Source organism: Salmo salar, chromosome 14, assembly GCF_965601325.2.
Source record: "Salmo salar chromosome 14, fSalSal1, whole genome shotgun sequence".
NCBI classification, from domain to species: domain Eukaryota; kingdom Metazoa; phylum Chordata; class Actinopteri; order Salmoniformes; family Salmonidae; genus Salmo; species Salmo salar.
The window spans coordinates 88198283-88223146 of NC_138304.1; the positions used below are offsets into that span (position 1 = coordinate 88198283).

The following is a 24864-nucleotide window of genomic DNA, read 5'->3' on the forward strand; positions in this document are numbered from 1 at the left end:
AAGGTAAAAATGACTTAGTCAACTTTATGTTGTGCACCATATGACGATTTCAAGGCTTGGATTTTCTGGTCAGCTTTGTCACGTTGACGAAGCTCAAATGATCATATCTTCATTTATCAGTTTTTGTCCTTTTTTTTGATAATACCTTTTTTATACACGCATACGTACATGGCAAAAGCTATAATCGGACAGAGACAAAGAGAGAGAAGGTCATATCGAGGACTTGTAAATAATAACTGAAGAAGTATAAAGATAGCTCATAATAGTGGAGGAGGATTTAAAAGAGGTGGTGGAGCAACACATTGGTTCCAGCAGAATAGAAGAAACGAGAGGCATTGACTAACATGTGGGCAAGAGAGTTCACCCTCTTCACCCTAGCGTGGGTGTTGTGCCTGGAGCCCTGACGTCAACACAACCACAGCGAGCTAGAATAGCCACAACTGTCCTTTCTTCACAACACAATGTCCATCTCTCGCTTTCTCACTCTCGCTCTCTCTTTCTCTCTCGCTCTCTCTCTCTGTCTCCTTTCCTTATTCTCTATGCCCTTTGTACCTCTTCCTCTGCTCTTTTTCTCCCCCTCTCCCTCTGTCCCTCCCCCTCCCTCCCTCCCCTCCCTCCCTCCCCCCTCTCTCTCTCTCTCTCTCACACACACAGACAAAGTTACCACGCATTCCTACCGCCCAAGAAATAGCTTCTTTCTCCTTCCTCCTCTTCTTCTTCCTATTCTTCCACTCAATATGTAAAGTACTGTAGCTAAATAGATACATTATGATGTGGCGCAATGTGCAGGGAAATCGTTATATGGCTCCATTTAATTAAAGATTGCACCAACCCCATCAGGATGGGGTATGGTGGGGAAATACATTTGCAGCTAAAGTTATTTTTTTTCAGCCGTAGAAGGATGTCATTCCCTGGATAATGAGGGCCTCTTTATTTCTTCTCTTGTTGGACTTGCATCCCAAATGACAGCCTATTTACTGTGTCGAGCACTACTTTTAATCAGAAACCCATTGGTCAAAAGTAGTGCCCTATGTAGGGAATAAGATACCATTTGGGATGCAGGCAGAGCGGTCTTTGGACAGGTAATTGATCTGTGGGAACTACTGGTTAGTTTGCTGTCCCTCTTTTATTGAGATGATATGCCATCTGCTTTTCCCTACGGCAGATTGCAAAGGAATCATCTCACCCTCATCTCCCCTGGGAGCATCGCTAGTTCTCTCGTCCTGTCTCTCTCGTGCTCTCTCACCTTCTTTCTTTCTCTTTCTTGTCTGGTTGATTATTCCCCAAAGTGAGTCATTGGCCAAGATACAACGTTTGAGACAGTTGAAAGAGAAAAGAGAGACAGGTATTTACCTTCAATACAGAAGATGGTTATTGAGTGAAGAAGTCAAAAAGAGTTTTGAATCCAACATCACAGATATATTTCCCTGTAGTAGGTCTCTTCCATCAATCTATAACCCTGTTATTGAGTAGTGTGAAGGGTTTAACAGTGTGTAAACCTCCCCTACCTAACCCTGTTATTGAGTAGTGTGAAGGGTTTAACAGTGTGTAAACCTCTCCTAGCTAACCCTGTTATTGAGTAGTGTGAAGGGTTTAACAGTGTGTAAACCTCCCCTAGCTAACCCTGTTATTGAGTAGTGTGAAGTGTTTAACAGTGTGTAAACCTCCCCTATTTAACCCTGTTATTGAGTAGTGTGAAGGGTTTGACAGTGTGTAAACCTCCCCTAGCTAACCCTGTTATTGAGTAGTGTGAAGGGTTTAACAGTGTGTAAACCTCCCCTAGCTAACCCTGTTATTGAGTAGTGTGAAGGGTTTAACAGTGTGTAAACCTCCCCTATTTAACCCTGTTATTGAGTAGTGTGAAGGGTTTAACAGTGTGTAAACCTCCCCTATTTAACCCTGTTATTGAGTAGTGTGAAGGGTTTAACAGTGTGTAAACCTCCCCTAGCTAACCCTGTTATTGAGTAGTGTGAAGGGTTTAACAGTGTGTAAACCTCCCCTATTTAACCCTGTTATTGAGTAGTGTGAAGGGTTTAACAGTGTGTAAACCTCCCCTAGCTAACCCTGTTATTGAGTAGTGTGAAGAGTTCAGCTGTGTGCGCAGTGGACCTAAAGCTGCCTATGCTGCTGTGAGATATAAGAACACAAGCAGACAGTCTCACCTCTTCTAACTGAGAGTGATGTGAACGTATGGGTAGGAGATAGACAGAGATAACTTTTCTATTCATATACTGTCCGTAATGTCTATACATTTATATATATATATATATATATACTGAACAAAATCTAAACGCAACATTCAACAATTTCAAAGATTCTATGGATTACACATGACTGGGCAGGAGCGCAGCCATGGGTGGGCCTGGGAGGGCATAGGCCCCACCACTGGGGCGCCAGGCCCAGCCAATTAGAATGAGTTTTTCACAGAAAAGGGCTTTATTACAGACAGAAATACTCCTCAGACATACGCCCTCCGAATGATAAAATACTCACTAACAGGGATGTAAACAAATTTGTGCACAAAATTTGAGAGAAATAAGCTTTTTATGCATATGGAAAATTTCTGAGATCTTTTATTTCAGCTCTTGAAACATTTTCTACATTGTGGAATAGTAGTGAATACATCAAAACTGTGAAATAACACATATGGAATCATGTAGTAACCAAAAAAGTGTTAAACAAATCAAAATATATTTTATATTTGAAATTCTTCAAAGTAGCCACCCTTTGTCTTGATGACAGCTTTGCACACTCTTGGCATTTTCTCTACCAGTTCCATGAGGTAGTCACTTGGAATGCATTTCAATTAACAGGTGTGTCTTGTTAAAATTTCATTTGTGGAATTTCTTTCCTTCTTAATGCGTTTGAGCCAATCAGTTGTGTTATGACAAGGTCGGGGTGGTATACAGAATATAGACCTATTTGGTGGAAGACCAAGTCCATATTTTTGCAAGAACAACTTAAATAATCAAAGAGAAACGACAGTCCATCAATACTTTAAGACATGAAGGTCAGTCAATCAGGAAAATGTCAAGAATTTGGAACGTTTCTTCAAGTACAGTCGCAAAAACCATCAAGCACTATGATGAAACTGGCTCCCATGAGGACCGCCACAGGAAAGGAAGACCCAGAGTTACCTCTGCTGCAGAGGATATGTTCATTATAGTTACCAGCCTCAGAAATTGCAGCCCAAATAAATACTTCACAGAGTTTGAGTAACAGACACATCTCAACATCAACTGTTCATGGAGAATGCATGGATCAAGCCTTCATGGTCGAATTTCTGCAAAGTAACCACTACTAAAGGACACCAATAAGAAGAAGAGACTTGCTTGAACCAAGGAACATGAGCAATGGACATTAGATCGGTGGAAATACGTCCTTTGGTCTGATGAGTCAAAATGTGAGATTTCTGGTTCCAACCGCCGTGTCTTTGTGAGATGCAGAGTAGGTGAACAGATGATCTCTGCATGAATGGTTCCCACCGTGAAGCATGGAGGAGGAGGTGTGATGGTGTGGAGGTGCTTTGCTGGTGACACTGTCAGTAATTTATTTAGAATTCAAGGCACACTTAATCAGCATGGCTACCACAGCATTCTGCAGCGATACGCCATCCCATCTGGTTTGGCCACAAATGTGCATGTGTCTGCTCAAACGTTTAGAAACAGACTCCATGAGGGTAGTATGAGGGCCCGACGTCCACAGGTGGGGGTTGTGCTTACAGCCCAACACCGTGCAGGACGTTTGGCATTTGCCAGAGAACACCAAGATTGGCAAATTCGCCACTGGCGCCCTGTGCTCTTCACAGATGAAGCAGGTTCACACTGAGCACATGTGACAGACGTGACAGAGTCTGGAGACGCCGTGGAGAACGTTCTGCTGCCTGCAACATCCTCCAGCATGACCGGTTTGGTGGTGGGTCAGTTATGGTGTGGGGTGGCATTTCTTTGGGGGGCCGCACAGCCCTCCATGTGCTCACCAGAGGTAGCCTGACTGCCATTAGGTACCAAGATGAGATCCTCAGACCCCTTGTGAGACCATATGCTGGTGCGGTTGGCCCTGGGTTCCTCCTAATGCAAGACAATGCTAGACCTCATGTGGCTGGAGTGTGTCAGCAGTTCCTGCAAGAGGAAGGCATTGATGCTATGGACTGGCCCACCCGTTCCCCAGACCTGAATCCAATTGAGAACATCTGGGACATCATGTCTCGCTCCATCCACCAACGCCACGTTACACCACAGACTGTCCAGGAGTTGGCGGATGCTTTAGTCCAGGTCTGGGAGGAGATCCCTCAGGAGACCATCCGCCACCTCATCAGGAGCATGCCCAGGCGTTGTAAGGAGGTCATACAGGCACGTGAAGGCCACACACACTACTGAGCCTCATTTTGACTTGTTTTAAGGACATTACATCAAAGTTGGATCAGCCTGTAGTGTGGTTTTCCACTTTAATTTTGAGTGTGACTCCAAATCCAGATCTCCATGGGTTGATAAATTGGATTTCCATTGATTATTTTTGTGTGATTTTGTTGTCAGCACATTCAACTATGTAAAGAAAACAGTAGTTAATAAGATTATTTCTTTCATTCAGATCTAGGATGTGTTGTTTAAGTGTTCCCTTTATTTTTTTGAGCAGAATATTTTGATTTGTTTAACACTTTTTTGGTTACTACATGCAGTGGCAGTTCTAGCTTGTATGGCTCCCTGGGCGAACCACCCCATCAGTGCCCTTGGTTTTGTATTATTCTTAACGATTTCACACAAAATGCAACAATATTTCTGTGAAACTATATATTCACAGTATTATAAATGAATTGTGGTTTATTTGGTAGCATTTCGTAGTGTGACTGATTTGACTAATTGCATTAGTACTGTACAAAGTTAGAGGTGCGCTATTTGATAGATTCCCCCGCTCCCCCTACCTTGGACTTCCAGTGGGGAGACATGAGATCTACCTACCCCCGCCTCCCTCACCATCTTGTACTTCTGAGTGGGAGACATTTCCAGGCAGTAGCCTGCTAACTGACAAACTGGAATCAGGGCTCCTACTCCGACAAGGTTAATTGACCCACAGTCCCACATGGTGACATGATATCACTGACGTGACGTGCAAATGAGCGATAGAAAGCCGATCGCACAAATGTCGCCATTCGAATGTTTTGGTGCGGGCGCCCCGTGCCGCCCCCGGCATGATGCCGCCCTGGCTGCCCATGTCGCCTATACCTAAATCTGCCTCTGACTACATGATTCAATATGCGTTATTTCATAGTTTTGATGTGTTCACCATTATTCTACAATGTAGAAAATAGAAGAAAAAAAAAAGAAAAACCCTTGAATGAGTAGGTGTGTCCAAACATTTGACTGGTCCTCTATATATATTCCTGACTGACATTGCTCGTTCTGATATTGCTCATTCTGATATTTCTTTTGGTTATTGTATTGTTAGATAGTACTGCACATTTGGAGCTAGAAACACAAGCATTTCACTACACCTGCGATAACATCTGCAAGTCTGTATACGCAACCAATAAATTTGATTTGATTTTGATTTCAGAGTAGATTTATTCCCTTACTTCTCCCTCGCTCAACAGCTCTCTTAAAGGGATAGTTTACCCATAATTACAAAATGACATTGGTTTCCTTTCCCTTTAAGCAGTCTATGGACAAGGTATGACAGCAATCCATGCTTTAGTTTAATTCCCTGTTTTTTTCCCACATGCTAACGATTTAGCATTTGTGGCACAAATCCCATTCAAAGTCATGGGACCGATATTGCAATTTTTCGCACATCATGTTCAAAACATCTATAAGAGTCTTTGTTGAGCTTCACAATCAATTTTAGATACTTTCGGATGATTTGGACATGATGCACTATTTATCTTAATGCTTAATTTACTTTGTGTGAGTGTCTCTTTGGGGAAACTGACTATCAGATAAACATAAATACATGAATCTGTAAAGCCCTTTATGAAGTATCAGCATTTATATGTCATGACGTTATGAGTATACTTAATAACAATTAGCTGTTTTATTTGCAGTATGATGATGACTTGAGTTTTGCATGTGTTCAGTCTTCTAAATTAGGCTAAAATGACGTGTCTGTCTGTGTTTGGGGGTTTCTCTGTTTTGGGCACAAGTCGTTTTCAACACAGATGGTGCTTGCTAATCACTTGGGGTGTGGGGTGTGCTCGTTGAGGGGTGGTCTGAAACACTTTGTGTTTCCCTCCAAGCTCCTCTCTTCTTTAGGCTAATCAGTCCTGCCCTATTTCCAGTGCTCTCCTCCGCCCCCTCTACTCCCATGTGGCTCCTCTCCTCCTCTCCTGTCCGGTCTCTATCTCTCAACTACAAGTCTCTCTCTGATTCCTAGGTCCTGCAGACCTAGTGATGCACAGAGAGCACCTTCATGCACACACACACACACACACACACACACACACACACACACACACACACACACACACACAAAGCCTCACCTGCTCTAGGTCTCTGTTCATCCATTAAACCTTCATTAAGTGTCCATGACCCATAAAATAAAAATGCAGACACCAGCTCCTCCCCATCCCCCTGGACAGTGTATGGTGCCTGTTCACTTCTGAGAGACCTGACCCAGAAAAAGACACAGCCAGGGACAGAGAAATGGAAAGCCATGAGTTGCAAATGGGAATATTGTTCTCTCTCTCTTTCTCTCCCTCTCTTTCTCCTCCGTCACCTCCCTGTCTCTTTCTCCCTTTTTGTCTCTCTCTCTCCTTCCATTGTTCTCATTACTGAAGCATTATGATTTCTCTGAATCAGAGACCCTTAGTTTGCTTTGCTGTCCAGTGAGAAGCAGGATCTTAAGCCCCAGCAAAAGAAGCCTTACTAATAAAAAAAAAAATGTTTAAATAAAAACTGAAAACAGAAGCCTTCTTTAGGGAAAAGCTTTAGATCAAATGAGGATGTGTGTGTGCTTCTATAGTGTCCAAGTGGCCTGAGAAACCGATGTGACTGCTCCCCTCCATAGACGGGCCAGGGTAAAGTGCACCAGTGCACTGGCCCATCTTCCTCCCCAGTAGAGGAAATAAGTCACAGTGCACTACCCCCAGTGGAGAAAATAAGTCACAGTGCACTACCCCCAGTGGAGGAAATAAGTCACAGTGCACTACCCCCAGTGGAGGAAATAAGTCACAGTGCACTACCCCCAGTGGAGGAAATAAGTCACAGTGCACTACCCCCAGTGGAGGAAATAAGTCACAGTGCACTACCCCCAGTGGAGGAAATAAGTCACAGTGCACTACCCCCCAGTGGAGGAAATAAGTCACAGTGCACTACCCCCAGTGGAGGAAATAAGTCACAGTGCACTACCCCCAGTGGAGGAAATAAGTCACAGTGCACTACCCCCAGTGGAGAAAATAAGTCACAGTGCACTACCCCCAGTGGAGGAAATAAGTCACAGTGCACTACCCCCAGTGGAGGAAATAAGTCACAGTGCACTACCCCCAGTGGAGGCAATATATACATTTATATATATATATATATATTTTCCATAACCAAAAATATTATTTTATCAGCTGTTTGAAGCCAATGTACAAAACCGAAAGTAAAGTAAAAACGAAACTTAAGACCGGGAAGCATGGGAATAGCGCACATAGAACAGATCTACTGCTTCTTAGACTTGCTTTCAATGAGAATGGCAGATCTTTAACACACTATGTGAATTTGGTCGGGTCACCCAAAAAGTTACATATTGCAGCTTTAAGTTGGATTTACATTATTTTGGCAAAATTAAATTAACAAATCATTGCACTTGCATACATTGTTTTTAAATATATTTTTGGGGTATTTTGAGATTTTATTGAGACTTTATTGTGTTGAATAGTCCTCAGCATGGGTACTTCCTGTTTGAGTTTCTGCCTATAGGAAGGGAGGAGCAAAATGGAGTCGTGATCAGATTTGCCGAAGGGAGGACGAGGGAGGGCCTTGTAGGCACCCCGGAAGTTGGAGTAGCAGTGGTCGAGTGTTTTAGCATCATGAGTACTATAGTCAATGTGTTGATAGAACTTCGGTAGTGTTTTCCTCAAATTTGCTTTGTTAAAATTCTAAGCCACAATAAATGCGGCCTCAGGATATGTGGTTTCCAGTTTGCATAACGTCCAGTGAAGTTCTTTGAGGGCCGTCGTGGTATCGTCTTGAGGGGGTATATACATGGCTGTGACTATATCCGAAGAGAATTCTCTTTGGAGGTAATACAGTCGGGAATTTGATTGTGAGGTATTCTATGTCTGTGCATGTCAGAGCAAAAACCATGCCATGAGGTTGAAGGAATTGTCAGTAGAGCTCCGAGACAGGAGTGTGTCGAGGCACAGATCTGGGGAAGGGTACCAAAACATTTCTGCATTCCCTTCATTGAAGGGCCCCAAGAACACAATAGCCTCCATCATTCTTAAATGGAAGAAGTTTGAAACTACCAAGACTCTTCCTAGAGCTGGCCGCCCGGCCAATCTGAGCAATTGGGGGAGAAGGGACTTGGTCAGAGAGGTGACCAAGAACCCAATGGTCACTCTGACAGAGCTCCAGAGTTCTTCTGTAGAAATGGGAGAACCTTCCACAAGGACAACCATGCAGCACTCTACCAATCAGGCCTTTATGGTAGAGTGGCCAGACAGAAGCCACTCCTCAGTAAAAGGCACCAAAAGGACTCTCGGACCATGAGAAACAAGATTCTCTGGTCTGATGAAACCAAGATTGAACTCTTTGGCCTGAATACCAAGCGTCACATCTGCAGGTTAGCTGGCACCATCCCTACGGTGAAGCATGGTAGTGGCAGCATCATGCTGTGGGGATATTTTTCAGCGGCAGGGACTGGGAGACTAGTCAGGATCGAGGGAGAGATCCTTGATGAAAACCTCTTCCAGAGCATTCAGGACCTCACACTGGGGCAAAGGATCAACGACCCTAAGCACACAGCCAAGACAACACAGAAGGGGCTTCAGGACAGGTCTCTGAATATCCTTGAGGGGCCCAGCCATAGCCCGTACTTGAACCCGATCGAACATCTCTGGAGAGACCTGAAAATAGCTGTGCAGCGACGCTCCCATCCAACCTGACAGAGCTTGAGAGGATCTGCAGAGAAGAATGGGAGAAACTCCCCAAATGCAGGTGTGCCAAGCTTGTAGCATCATACCCAAGAAGACTCAAGGCTGTAATTGCTGCCAAAGGTGCTTCAACAAAGTACTGAGTAAAGGGTCTGAATACTTATGTAAATGTTATATTTCAGTTTTAAATGTTGCATATATTTGCAAACATTTCTAAAAACTTTGTCATTATGGGTAGTGCTTAATTTGTAGAGGTCCTGGAACACATAGTGGGCAAGGGGGGTCCGGTGGGCTCTGAGGTACCGAAACACATTGAGAAAAAAAGTGTGAAACACAACGTGGCAGCGCAGCAGGCAAAGTAAACAGCCAATTAGGCTACTGTCTATGGTGCTGAAATGGACAGCACTCTCCAAGGTACTGATTAATTCAAAGCATTTTAGATATCAATGCAGTATGCCCATATACTTGAGTATAGCTGCCGGGCTTACACAAGTTCGAATTTCTGATATTACACAAGTCTGAATTTCTTTCTATTATATTTAGATGACACTGCAGAACACCCGCCATATGCATATGCACACATACTCAGTTGTGGGGTTTACAATACCTGAATTTCATGTACTTTTCAAGACGTCAATGTAGCAGTAGAACAAATATCACAATATCGGAATTTAACTTCAAATAAGATAGATCAATGTAGACTACAGCAGAACACACATACAAGAATATATAGGTCTCCTGCCTATGTGATAATATGAAGGACATATTCAGATTACGATCACAGTACAGAACAAGCTTGTAAAGAAAAAAAAATTCTACATTAGTTTTCAAAACCTTCCACAACAGCTCTCCCTATGTCAAGTCCATTTAACTCATGAAAGTCGATTTCTTGCTCAAAGTCATGAGCGGGCCTGTGGCTGTGACATTTAGTCCCCTTCTAAGGCTGTTCTGAAGACTCTGGCTGTTGTGTCTATTTTTTTCATTTTGAGTGTGAACTATAACCTGGGTGTCCTCTTTAGCCTTGGATAAGAGCGTCTGCTAAATGACTTAAATGTAAATGTAAATGTAAATGCTTGCTGCCACCAAATGCACCTTGGTTTGGGCATGTTCAAAAACCTTTTTTGTGAGTGCTCTTTGTTGTTGTTTTTTTATGTCTGAGGCATAGGATGTTAATTTACTGTACATCCCACCCACTCTTTTGCTAGTTGAATCCCTCCAGTGGTTTCAAGACCCAAGCTCCTATCCTTTTTGCATGTTGTACCACACAACTTTTAATTCTGTGTGACAAGCTAGGGGTTCTACGTTTGCTCCTTCTTAAACTGCAAATTGCACCTGCTCCGAGCATCTTAGTTGGTGGATGCACTGCCCCACCAGCTCCCTGTCTCCCTCTGAGTCTGACTCACTAGCAGGCCTACTAGCTAGTGGAGGTGCCGGTGGTGATGCTGAACTGGCAGGATTAGCATCGCCATCAGGAACAGTTTACCCCTCACTCCTCTCCTCCGGCACTGACGGTTCTCTGGCTCGTTCTGGGGTTCCATTCACCATCTTTCTCTGGATTTTTGGACATGAAAAATTTCATCAAACTCGATTGCCTTTTCTTATCCATTTTTTATTTGTCTTTCCCACAATTCAAATTCAGTAGGGAGACAACTAGCCTAGGCTACGTAATGTGATTACATAGGGACCTCTTCTCTAGCTGAACACCACTACCAAGACCTGTGTCAATATCAGTTACTTACCCCACCGGCCCCCCAAAAATCCCTCTATGTACAAATAAGAGAGCAGGTCTGGAATCAGTGTGGCAGGATAGGATGATTACACAGAATTATCACTGTGCTTTTACATGATGGTCTTCCTGGGGGGAGGGAGAAATAACGAGGAGGCAACTTGATTTAACGCCGATCGCTTTTATTAGAATGTCTACAGTGCGAACAGTGAAACAATGAATAAATTATGCCGCGAGAGGTACCGGATCCGGGAAAATAGGTGCCGGAACAAACAAATTCAAATATGAGAGGTTCCGGATCCTGTTCCTGCACGATCCGGCTCAAATGAAGCACTGATTATGGGGTATTGTGTGTAGAAAACAATTTAATCCATTTTAGAATAAGGTTGTAACGGAACAAACTGTGGAAAAAGTCAAGGGGTCTGAATACTTTCCGAAGGCACTGTATGCTATCATGTGAAAGGGAGGCTCTGTCTTTTCCCCTTTTGGCTGACCAAGCTTTCTTTTAGAATAAAGAACATAGTTATTTTGAGAGACCAATGCATTCTAGAGAGTATTTAATTCCCCCTTTGTCTGTACTGGTGGCATAGAGCTAGCTTCTTATGAAGAGACTACAGAAGAAGTGCCCTGTTTGAGATTAGAGATCACCGAGGAAGTTCTGTGAAGAATACAATGTCACAGACTCTTTTGTGACATAACACCAGGGAGATTACTTTTACCTCACCTATTCCCTTTTTCACCTCCCTCTATCCTGTTTGTGTATGGCTCAGTTGGTAGAGCATAGCACATACAACACCAGGGTTCTCTGTTCAATTCCCAGGACGACCCATACAAAAAATAATGATGGACTTTGGATAAAAGTGTCTACCCAAATGGCACATACTGTATATTCCTTTTTTCTCCCCAGTGGTCGGTTGAAGGCCTGTGTTGTGTTTGTCTCTGCTCGCTGTCTAGAGCTGATGCTGTGTATCACTGTGTGTGACAGCCAGCCCTCTCCTTCTCCCTCTCTCCATCTCTATCCGTCTCTCCCTTTCTCCTTCTCTCTCTCCCCCCCTCTCCCTCCTCTCCCTCTACTGTCTATTGCTCCCTCTCCCTACCCTGTCCATCTCCATCTCTGTGTCTGGTGGTTAGGTGGGTCTCGGCGCTGCCTTTGTAGATGAGTACCACAGCCCTGCTGGAACAGCTAATACAGCAATACCCTCCCCTTGTCCTTGGAGCCTCAGCCCAGCCTAGCTTGGTCAGCACATTCTCCCTGACGGAGCACACTCCTGGGAACCTGAACCCGTCCCCCACCCCCACCTCAGCCAGCCAGCCAGCCAGAGTCGCTCGCTGCCAGGGGGATAACGGAGGAAATGGAGCATGGCACACATGCATACGCCCAGCAGCTACATACACATACAGTTCTGTAGTGGCACACACATACACCCCACACACACACACACACACACACACACACACACACACACACACACACACACACACACACACACACACACACACACACACACACACACACACACACACACACACACACACACACACACACACACACACACACACGGGTTCTCACTCAAACAGAAAGTAAAAATGACATTCAAGCAGACATGTCCACAAATACACATACACATTTGTACACACAAAAACTTGGCAAACACAAGCCCACACAAACACACACCAATCAAGACTCTCACACACCTTACCTTGAAGCCACCACACAGTGTCATATCCTATCATATCTGTCCCGAGGGCTGTATTCAGTCCCACTGAAATAAGGGCAGTAAAAAGGATGCATCAGTAGCATGTGTCTCCAGCAGACTGTACCTTATGACATATATTATGCCTGTAAAGCTACATCTATCCCCTTATAAAGTGTACACTATTTGTGCCCCCCCCCATGTCCTGCTACAGTACATTGTGTGTGTGTGTGTGTGTGTGTGTGTGTGTGTGTGTGTGTGTGTGTGTGTGTGTGTGTGTGTGTGTGTGTGTGTGTGTGTGTGTGTGTGTGTGTGTGTGTGTGTGTGTGTGTGTGTGTTTTAAAGGCTTGCACATCTCTGTTACTCCATAGTACCCCCAGATGAACATTTATAACCAAGACGCACAAGGCCCTTTCAAGTGTGGCTTATACCTACATCACTTCAGCTTTCACAGTCATACTGTACATGTCTATAGGGACTAGGGCAGGGATATATACGCTAGGTATGTGTGGAGCTACAACACAACAATGCCCTTTCAATTGCAGCTTAGTCATATGACTTCAGCTTACACGGTCATACGTGTCCACTGCAAGGAGGTATACTGTATAACACTAGGTAGGTCTATATAATATTAACATCCCAGTGTATAACATAACCCTCCACGGCACTGAGCGGTAAAGTAGTTCATTCCTGAGAACTGGGTGGTGGAGGGATACGGGGGCATCGGTGGGAAGGATTTTCGCTAAGCTGTGAAAGTGGCCTGCTGGCGTATTAGTATGTAAAGCAAACAGGCCTGCAACTCTTTAATAGCCGACACTTCGGTCTGTCCCCTGGGCTGCCACTGCCAGGGACACTACCGCCTGCCTGTCTGAATACTGCCTATTGCCTACAGTACCTAGCTCTGTGTGTGTGTGTGTGTGTGTGTGTGTGTGTGTGTGTGTGTGTGTGTGTGTGTGTGTGTGTGTGTGTGTGTGTGTGTGTGTGTGTGTGTGTGTGTGTGTGTGTGTGTGTGTGTGTCAGCTGCACTCAAGCCTGGGATCACAGTCAGTCTGCTGCTACATTAGATTTGACCAAGGGGATGAGTCAAGTGTACTAAAGTAGCTAACATTGTTAATAAATGATTACTTATTTATGGAACGAACAATGAGGTCCACACTGGGATGCTTTGGTTATGCAAACAGGGTAGAAACATTGGGTATTTGTCTGGATAAGACAAGAATAGATATCATAAATATTTTTATGGATGGATATATTCTTTTTTACGAATATTTTTCTGACTTGTACTTCATTTTTTATAACAATTTGTTGTTAATCTCATATGGATACCAATTGCACTTTGTCTAAGTTCTCTCAACCCTTGACTTTCCAATATTTTGTGTTGCATCAGAGACAGATTTATATGTTACTGATGAGACATAAGTATCTCAATGTACTTGAGCCATTTGACAGAGATACCATTTTGTCTGAATGAGTGTTTGGAGTGGACAGTCCTGTATTGTCGCCCAGTCTCCTCTAACAGCTCGGATTACTGTCTTGGCCATACTCACACACACACACACACACACGAACACACGAACACACACACACAAACTAGCACACACACACAGTCCCCTATCTCCTAGATCCTGGTTGTATGGCCTCCATTACTTTCAGGTGGTCATTTCCACATCAGCAGTGTTGACTTCTGTGTTTGTCTGTGTCTGTCTCTGTGATCCATCTCAAATGGCACCCTATTCCCTATGTAGTGCACTAAATTTGACCGGAACCCTATGAGCCCCGGTCAAAAGTAGTGCACTACATAGGGAATAGGGTGCTATTTGGGATTCAGAATATGGCTAGGAGCTGTGGTGCATTTGGAAAGTATTCAGACCCCTTCACTTTTTCCACATTTTGTTACATTACAGCCTTATTCTAACATGGATTAAATAAATAAAATCCTCATCAATCTACACACAATACTCCGTAATGACAAAGGGAAAACAGGTTTTTAGACATTTTTGCTAATTTATTAAAAACAGAAATACCTTATTTACATAAGTATTCAGACCCTTTGCTATGAGACTCGAAATGGAGCTCAGGTGCATCATGGTTCCATTGATCATCCTTAAGATATTTCTACAACTTGATTGGAGAACACTTGTTGAAAATTCAATTGATTGGACATGATTTGGAAAGGCACACACCTGTCTATATAAGATCCCACAGTTGACAGTGTATGTCAGAGCAAAAACCAAGCCATGAGGTTGAAGGAATTGTCCGTAGTGCTCCGACACAGCATTGTGTTGAGGCACAGATCTGGGGATGGGTACCAAAACATTTCTGCAGCATTGAAGGTCCCAAGAACACAATGGCCTCCATCATTCTTAAAAAAGAAGTTTGGAACCACCAAGACTCTTCCTTGAGCTGGCCTGCCAGCCAAACTGAGCAACCGGGGGAGAAGGGCCTTGGTAAGGGAGGTGACCAAGAACCCTATGGTCACTCTGACAAAGCTCCAGAGTTCCTCTGTGGAGATGGGAGAACCTTCCAGAAGGATAACCATCTCTGCAGCAATCCATCAATCAGGCCTTCTTGGTAGAGTGGCCAAGTGGCCAAGACACAAGATTATCTGGTCTGATGAAACCAAGATTGAACTCTTTGGCCTGAATGCCAACTATCACGTCTGGAGGAAACCTGGTACCATCCCTACGGTGAAGCATGGTGGTGGCAGCATGTTTTTCAGCATCATGGACTGGGAGACTAGTCAGGATCGATGGAAAGATGAATGGCGCAAAGTACAGCGAGATCCTTCATGAAAACCTGCTCCAGAGCGCTCAGGACCTCAGACTGGGGTTAAGGTTCACCAACGACCCTAAGCACACAGCCAAGACAACGCAGGAATATCCTTGAGGGGCCCAGCCATAGTGCAGACTTGAACCCAATCGAACATCTCTGGAGAGACCTGAAAATAGCTGTGCAACGACACTCCCTATCCAACCTGACAGAGGTTGAGAGGATCTGCAGAGAAGAATTGGAGAAACTCCCTAAATACAGGTGTGCCAAGCTTGTGGTGTCATACCCAAGAAGGAGATAAGCGAAATGTAACCAAGCGCACTTTATTATAGTTCCAAAATACGAGAGCACTACATAAATAAAATTGCGCTCAAAACCACGGAACATAACCAAAGTAAAGCGCGTAAATCAAACACCATGAAAAACATGAAACAATTACACACAAAACATGATGGGAAACAGAGGGTTAAATACAAGTAGATTGATTGGGGAAATGATAACCAGGTGTGTATGGAAACAAGACAAGACAAATGGATAATAGAAAAATGGAGCGGCGATGGCTAGAAATCCAGTGACGTCGATCGCCGAACGCTGCCCGACCAAGGAGAGGAGCCGACTTCGGCGGAAGTCGTGACAACTAGAGGCAGTAATCGCTGCCAAAGGTGCTTCAGCAAAGTACTGAGTAAAGGGTCTGAGTACTTATGTAATTGTGATATTTTTTTTTTTTTTATACATTTCAAAAAAATCTAAAAACCTGTTTTTGCTTTGTTATTATGAAGTAATGTGTGTAGATTGACGGGAAAAAAACTATTTAACCAATATTAGAATAAGGCTGTAACTTAACAAAATGTGGAAAAAGTCAAGGGGTCTGAATACTTTCTGAATTCACTGTATGTCGACAGAGGGGGAGGGGATGTAGGGCAGCTTCCTGAATCAGTCAGGAATATTAATTTCCCTTGAGAAGGGAATCGGTGTGAGAGGGGAATCGGTGTCAGAGGAATCATGTGAGAGGGGAATCGGTGTGAGAGGGGAATCGGTGTGAGAGAGGAATTGGTGTGAGAGAGGAATCGGTATGAGAGGAATCATGTGAGAGGGGAATCGGTGTGAGAGGGGAAATGGTGTGAGAGAGGAATCGGTGTGAGAGGAATTATGTGAGAGGGGAATAGGTGTGAGAGGGGAATCAGTGTCTATCGGCGGTTTTCTGTGAGTTTACACCCAGAATAAATACAGCGAAGGACAGAGGGAAGGGAAAGGGAAAGGGCAGAAGGGACAGAGGGAAGGGAAAGGGCAGAAGGGACAGAGGGAAAGGAAAGGGAAGAAGGGACAGAGGGAAGGGAAGGGCAGAAGGGACAGAGGGAAGGGAAGGGCAGAAGGGACAGAGGGAAGGGAAAGGGCAGAAGGGACAGAGGAAAGGAAAGGGCAGAAGGGACAGAGGGAAGGGAAGGGCAGAAGGGACAGATGGAAGGGAAAGGGAAAGGGCAGAAGGGACAGAGGAAAGGGCAGAAGGGACAGAGGGAAGGGAAAGGGCAGAAGGGACAGGGGGAAGGGAAGGGGAAAGGGCAGAAGGGACAGAGGGAAGGGAAAGGGAAAGAGCAGAAGGGACAGAGGGAAGGGAAAGGGCAGAAGGGACAGAGGGAAGGGAAAGGGCAGAAGGGCAGAAGGGACAGAGGGAAGGGGAAGGGAAATGGCAGAAGGGACAGAGGGAAGGGAAGGGAAAGGGCAGAAGGGACAGAGGGAAGGGAAAGGGGAAGGGCAGAAGGGACAGAGGGAAGGGGAAGGGAAATGGCAGAAGGGACAGAGGGAAGGGAAAGGGAAGGGCAGAAGGGACAGAGGGAATGGAAGGGAAAGGGCAGAAGGGACAGAGGGAAGAGAAAGGGCAGAAGGGACAGAGGGAAGGGAAGGGAAAGGGCAGAAGGGACAGAGGGAAGGGAAAGGAAAAGGGCAGATATGACAGAGGGAAGGGAAAGGGCAGAAGGGACAGAGGGAAGGGGAAGGGAAAGGGCAGAAGGGACAGAGGGAAGGGGAAGGGAAAGGGCAGAAGGGACAGAGGGAAGGGAAGGGGAAGGGCAGAAGGGACAGAGGGATTGGAAGGGAAAGGGCAGAAGGGACAGAGGGAAGAGAAAGGGCAGAAGGGACAGAGGGAAGGGAAGGGAAAGGGCAGAAGGGACAGAGGGAAGGGAAAGGAAAAGGGCAGATATGACAGAGGGAAGGGAAAGGGCAGAAGGGACAGAGGGAAGGGGAAGGGAAAGGGCAGAAGGGACAGAGGGAAGGGAAGGGAAAGGGCAGAAGGGACAGAGGGAAGGGAAAGGGAAAGGGCAGAAGGGACAGAGGGAAGGGAAGGGAAAGGGCAGAAGGGACAGAGGGAAGGGAAGGGAAAGGGCAGAAGGGACAGAGGGAAGGGGAAGGGAAAGGGCAGAAGGGACAGAGGGAAGGGAAGGGAAAGGGCAGAAGGGACAGAGGGAAGGGAAAGGGAAAGGGACAGAGGGAAGGGAAGGGAAAGGGCAGAAGGGACAGAGGGAAGGGGAAGGGAAAGGGCAGAAGGGACAGAGGGAAGGGAAGGGAAAGGGCAGAAGGGACAGAGGGAAGGGAAAGGGAAAGGGGAAGGGCAGAAGGGACAGAGGGAAGGGGAAGGGAAAGGGCAGAAGGGACAGAGGGAAGGGAAGGGAAAGGGCAGAAGGGACAGAGGGAAGGGAAAGGGAAAGGGCAGAAGGGACAGAGGGAAGGGGAAGGGAAAGGGCAGAAGGGACAGAGGGAAGGGAAGGGAAAGGGCAGAAGGGACAGAGGGAAGGGAAAGAGCAGAAGGGACAGAGGGAAGGGAAAGGGGAAGGGCAGAAGGGACAGAGGGAAGGGGAAGGGAAATGGCAGAAGGGACAGAGGGAAGGGAAAGGGAAAGGGCAGAAGGGACAGAGGGAAGGGAAAGGGCAGAAGGGACAGAGGAAAGGGAAAGGGAAAGGGCAGAAGGGACAGAGGGAAAGGAAAGGAAAAGGGCAGAAGGGACAGAGGGAAGGGAAAGGGAAAGGGCAGAAGGGACAGAGGGAATGGAAAGGGAAACGGCAGAAGGGACAGAGTGAAGGGTGGGACAGGGCAGAAGGGACAGAGGGAAGGGAAAGGGAAAGGGCAGAAGGGACAGAGGGAAGGGAAAGGGAAGAAGGGACAGAGGGAAGGGAACGGCTAAGGGCAGAAGGGACAGAGGGAATGGAAAGGGGAAGGGCAGAAGGGACAGAGGAAAGGGAAAGGGAAAGGGCAGAAGGGACAGAGGGAATGGAAAGGGAAAGGGCAGAAGGGACAGAGGGAAGGGAAAGGGTAGAAGGGACAGAGGGAAGGGAAAGGGCAGAAGGGACAGAGGGAATGGAAAGGGGAAGGGCAGAAGGGACAGAGGGAAGGGAAAGGGCAGAAGGGACAGAGGGAATGGAAAGGGAAGGGCAGAAGGGACAGAGGGAAGGGGAAGGGAAAGGGTAGAAGGGACAGAGGGAAGGGAAATGGCAGAAGGGACAGAGGGAAGGGGAAGGGAAATGGCAGAAGGGACAGAGGGAAGGGAAAGGGCAGAAGAGACAGAGGGAAGGGAAAGGGAAAGGGCAGAAGGGACAGAGGGAATGGAAAGGGCAGAAGGGACAGAGGGAAGGGAAGGGAAAGGGCAGAAGGGACAGAGGGAAGGGGAAGGGAAGGGGCAGAAGGGACAGAGGGAAGGGGAAGGGAAATGGCAGAAGGGACAGAGGGAAGGGAAAGGGTAGAAGGGACAGAGGGAAGAGAAAGGGCAGAAGGGACAGAGGGAAGGGAAATGGCAGAAGGGACAGAGGGAAGGGAAAGGGGAAGGGCAGAAGGGACAGAGGGAAGGGGAAGGGAAAGGGCAGAAGGGACAGAGGGAAGGAAGGGAAATGGCAGAAGGGACAGAGGGAAGGGAAGGGAAATGGCAGAAGGGACAGAGGGAAGGGAAAGGGGAAGGGCAGAAGGGACAGAGGGAAGGGGAAGGGAAAGGGCAGAAGGGACAGAGGGAAGGGAAGGGAAATGGCAGAAGGGACAGAGGGAAGGGGAAGGGAAAGGGCAGAAGGGACAGAGGGAAGGGAAGGGAAAGGGCAGAAGGGACAGAGGGAAGGGAAATGGGAAGGGCAGAAGGGACAGAGGGAATGGAAAGGGAAAGGGCAGAAGGGTCAGAGGGAAGGGGAAGGAAATGGCAGAAGGGACAGAGGGAAGGGAAAGGGCAGAAGGGACAGAGGGAAGGGAAAGGGAAGGGCAGAAGGGACAGAGGGAATGGAAAGGGAAAGGGCAGAAGGGTCAGAGGGATGGGGAAGGGCAGAAGGGACAGAGGGAAGGGGAAGGGCAGAAGGGACAGAGGGAAGGGAAAGGGCAGAAGGGACAGAGGGAAGGGAAAGGGAAGGGCAGAAGGGACAGAGGGAATGGAAAGGGAAAGGGCAGAAGGGTCAGAGGGATGGGGAAGGGCAGAAGGGACAGAGGGAAGGGAAAGGGCAGAAGGGACAGAGGGAAGGGAAAGGGGAAGGGCAGAAGGGACAGAGGGAAGGGAAAGGGCAGAAGGGACAGAGGGAAGGGAAAGGGCAGAAGGGACAGAGGGAAGGGAAGGGAAAGGGCAGAAGGGACAGAGGGAAGGGAAGGGGAAGGGCAGAAGGGACAGAGGGAAGGGAAAGGGCAGAAGGGACAGAGGGAATGGAAAGGGGAAGGGCAGAAGGGACAGAGGGAAGGGAAAGGGAAAGGGACAGAGGGAATGGAAAGGGGAAGGGCAGAAGGGACAGAGGGAAGGGAAAGGGGAAGGGCAGAAGGGACAGAGGGAAGGGAAAGGGCAGAAGGGACAGAGGGAAGGGAAAGGGGAAGGGCAGAAGGGACAGAGGGAAGGGAAAGGGAAAGGGACAGAGGGAATGGAAAGGGGAAGGGCAGAAGGGACAGAGGGAAGGGAAAGGGGAAGGGCAGAAGGGACAGAGGGAAGGGAAAGGGCAGAAGGGACAGAGGGAAGGGAAAGGGAAAGGGCAGAAGGGACAGAGGGAAGGGAAGGGAAAGGGCAGAAGGGACAGAGGGAAGGGAAAGGGAAAGGGCAGAAGGGACAGAGGGAAGGGAAGGAAAAGGGCAGAAGGGACAGAGGGAAGGGAAGGGGAAAGGGCAGAAGGGACAGAGGGAAGGGGAAGGGCAGAAGGGTCAGAGGGAAGGGAAAGGGAAAGGGCAGAAGGGACAGAGTGGAGTCGGGTGCCTTCGCTGGTTTGAATGACAAAAAGGGTTGTGGTTTGTTTCCATGGCCTTTGGAACATGTGATTGTAAACAAAACACCAGAAGTTTAACTCTTTCTATCTTTTTACTTTTCCCTGTGTGTGTGTGTGTGTGTGTGTGTGTGTGTGTGTGTGCGTGCGTGCGTGCGTGCGTGCGTGCGTGCGTGCGTGCGTGCGTGCGTGCGTGCGCGTGTGCTTGCGCAGGTGACTCCCAGGGGACGTGTGGGGACCCAGGCACCCCGTCACAGGGCAGCAGGGAGGAGAGTGACTTCAGGATCCGCAGTAAAGTCCAGTTCAGCTGCTCTGAGGGTTATGAGCTGATTGGTTCTGCTGAGAGGATGTGCTTTCCCAACGGCACCTGGTCTGGAACACAGCCCTTCTGCAAACGTGAGACAACACACACACACCTATCACACACACACACACTTTCCATCCCCCAACCTCTATGGTCTTTTGAGTCCAACATGTGGCTGTACCATTCCCTTTCCAGCCAACGTATCTCTGAGAGTTAGAAAACCCAGCAACACACTGTGCTGTGCTTGATCACCCCCTCTCCAGCCTCTTCCACCTCCAGTCATCTCCGGCTGTGCACCTCCAGCCTAGAGCTAATTGAATGTGGCAGTGTAGCGGTCTGTGTCCCACGACATCTCAACACCACAACAGCACTATAGCCTGCTGGAGCCACCTCTCGCTGCAGGAGCTCCTATTGCTACCATCACATTACACCCTGAATAAGATGAGACGGGGCAAGCCATCACACCAGGAGCACACAGGAACATTACCTCCCTCCTTGTTTGCTGAGAGAAGCATGTAGCTAGTCAACTGTCCACTCTGCTCTGCTCCCCAAACCTCATCTGCATCCCAAATAGCACCCTACTCCCTATATGGTGCACAACCCACAGGAATCCAGTCAAAAGAAGTACACTATTTAGGTAATAGGGGTTCCATTTGGGACAGCCCTCCACACCGCTTTACAACATCCTGCTTGCCAGCACCAAGCCAGTACTAATGGTGAGGCTTTCTCTTCCCCTTTTCCTCTCTTCCTCTGCTCCCTCCGACCTCCCACTGTGTGAAAACACTGCTTTAGAAACACTCCCCTCCGTTGTGCAGGAATCATTTCTGAAAGGTGGGAATTGGCAACAGGGAGCTTGGACTGAGATTTAATTGAAGAGGTGTACTCAAACGTGTCTCTACTTACCGAACGACTGAGAAACGTGGCAGTCAGGCACCCAGAGACAACCTCAAATGCTTTGTGTGTGTCTCTCTCTCTGTCTGCAGAGGAGAACCCGCCTTTCTCCTCAGGCTCCTCTGAACCACCATATTCATCTCCTCTCCAACGTGACAGGATAGCGTTAGTGTCATCTCGAAACGACGGCTTGTCCTCCATTTTCCCTCTGAGCCACTACAGCTCTGCAGTTAAATAGATTTACAGATTGTTAACTTCTCAGCCCCTGAGGGCCCTGCCAGACAGTTCCTCCACAAGGCTGACTGGGTACCTCTCTCTTTCTCCATTGCACGCTCTCTCTCTCTCGCTCCCTTTTCTCTTTCTCTATCTGAATGTAGCTTTCTTGTTCTATCTCTTTCTTTCTCTCTCTTTCTCTCGCTCTCGTGCTTTCTCTCTCTATTTGTATCTCTTTCTCTGCCTCTCTCTTGCTCTCTCTCTCTCTCTCTCTCTCTCTCTCTCTCTCATTGTCTCTCTCATTTTTCTCTATCAGCCCTTCTCAGCTTGTATTTATACTTATTCCATTTGAAATCCATCATGGAGTCTGTTATACGTCCCTTTCTCTGTGAAAGACTGATATTTCACATTTCACTCAGCCCAACCCTCCCTCAATGCCACCCGTATTCCCTCAATAGTAGTGCACAACCCCTAACTCATGACTTAATGACGTTTCTTTGACAGTGGCGATGTGGATTTATTTTATATTCTCACTAAGTACCTCACATATGGAAACATGGTCAAATGTTTCAGGGACACAATCATGGTAAATTGCTTGTTGATTTCCGTAAGCCTCCTTCCATAACTCTTGAAATCCCACTCTGGACATTGCATAAGTCATATCCACGAGGATCCCTCCAACAATGGCTGCCCTACCATTCCACTCTTACCTAGATGCTAGTCGTTTCTCTCAACTCTTTTGTCAACAGCTTTGAAGTACGTATTTCCAGGGAAATGACTGTTATTTGGTTAGACTGAGTGGATGCTATGGGGTTTGAAGTAGGGAAAGGGGAAAGGGGCAGTGATTATTTCATGGCAGGAACAAATACTGTACTTAGCATTGACATACAGTATCAGTCCATATGAATTCAAACTTTATTTAAAGTGCATTTACATCGCCAAAAACATTTTGCAGTCTTTATCAGAGATGATTCCATACCATAGATGCTCAAATCTAACCAATATACAGTATATATTGTAATATATGTACAGTGCACAATGTGATGGTACAACTTCATATGTATTTTGAATTATCACATAAACCCAATCATTCAATCAAACTCTATCTGCATCTCTCTCTCCAGCGGTGCAGTGTGGGAACCCAGGGAGCCCCAGTAACGGCCGTGTGTACAGGCTGGACGGCACCACCTACTCTCACTCGGTCACCTACTCCTGTATGGACGGCTACCTGCTGACCGGCTCCACCACACGTCAGTGTCTGGCCAATGCCACCTGGTCTGGCACTGCCCCCAACTGTACCAGTAAGTCCTCATAAACCCACCTCACTGCCCCCAACTACACCAGTAAGTCCTCATAAACCCACCTCACTGCCCCCAACTGCACCAGTAAGTCCTCATAAACCCACCTCACTGCCCCCAACTGCACCAGTAAGTCCTCATAAACCCACCTCACTGCCTCCAACTGCACCAGTAAGTCCTCATAAACCCACCTCACTGCCCCCAACTGCACCAGTAAGTCCTCATAAACCCACCTCACTGCCCCCAACTACACCAGTAAGTCCTCATAAACCCACCTCACTGCCTCCAACTGCACCAGTAAGTCCTCATAAACCCACCTCACTGCCCCCAACTACACCAGTAAGTCCTCATAAACCCACCTCACTGCCTCCAACTGCACCAGTAAGTCCTCATAAACCCACCTCACTGCCCCCAACTGTACCAGTAAGTCCTCATAAACCCACCTCACTGCCCCCAACTGCACCAGTAAGTCCTCATAAACCCACCTCACTGGGATTTGATCCTGCACCAGTCCATGTCATCTTATTCATTATGGTCTGAAAGGCCTGAGACGTTTTAGGACTAAGGGCACTGGACCTTTTTTTGTAACAAACATTTTGAAAAAGCTTAACTTACCCGTTGAGCTTATTAACGGGGCTGTGGGAAAAATCCTACTGATAACGCCACAATCATTATGGGGAGATTTCAATACATATGGACAGTAGATATGACTCAGCTAAATGTACACAGATGTATTTTTATGTTTGAATGTGATCTTTCATTTTCATATATTTTTCTCATCAATTACCTATCTTGATCAGGTCCCATCATAGATAGGGCATAAGGTAAATTAATGGACTGAGGCTTAAGACAGAGATGCATCCCAAATTGCACCCTATTCCCTATGTAGTGCACTACTTTTCACCAAAGTAGTGCATTACACCACTGGTCAAATGTTGTGCACTATATATGGGAAAGGGTGTCATTTGGAATGCAGACAAAATCTTGCATCCTCTCCTCATGGCATTTCAACATGCTTCTCCTCTCATCTAGGAAGGGTGGGCTGGTTTTAATTGGAATTGTCCAGGCGGCTGAGTCTGAGAGAGGTTTCGAAGTGAGGAAGCTCTTTAAGGTAGCCTGCAGGTTAGGGATTGAGACAGAACGAGGAGGAGTCACACACACAGTGACTTGCGGGTTGAGAGAGAGGAAAGGTCAGAAGAGCCCTGTGCCCCTGCTCCAGCAAGATAAGGAAATCAATCCCTCTGTGCCTCTGTTACCTGGTGTACATTACCATACCCTCCTCAGCTCTTCCCTCTTCTTCAGATCCTCCTCAGTCCAGTAGACAACACCAGGGAGTCGATGTGATTTAAATCCAGGCCCAGGGGCGAGACAGAGAGAGATAGACAGAGAGAGGGAGAGAGATAGGGAGAAAGAGAGAGAGACAGAGAGCGAGAAAGACAGACAGAGAAAGAGAGAGATAGAGAGGGAGAAAGACAGAGAAAGAGGAAGAGGAAGAAAAAGAGGAGAGTGTGAGAGAGACTTACTCCACTTCAGGTAGATAATTCCTCTCTACCTCTCCTGGTAGAGAGGTTCAGATTCAGTTCATTCAGAAATGGATGACTAGATCTATGAACTACTTCCTGTCTGTCTGTCTCCATATCACCACTAGACATATAGACCATACTGGTTTCTCCAGGCCAGGTTCATTGCCTTTGATCG

At 46.8% G+C, this 24864-nt stretch overlaps 1 protein-coding gene across 1 annotated transcript in view; it reads left to right on the top strand.

Annotated features, from left to right (window-relative positions):
- The window catches only part of LOC106570400 (CUB and sushi domain-containing protein 3), a 738870-nt gene that overhangs the window by 629094 nt on the left and 84912 nt on the right, over window positions 1–24864 (top strand). The window contains exons 58-59 of the mRNA XM_082961236.1: window positions 20674–20856; window positions 22993–23169. Of these exons, the coding sequence (XP_082817362.1) occupies window positions 20674–20856; window positions 22993–23169 (360 nt within the window). The remainder of the gene's footprint in view (window positions 1–20673; window positions 20857–22992; window positions 23170–24864) is intronic.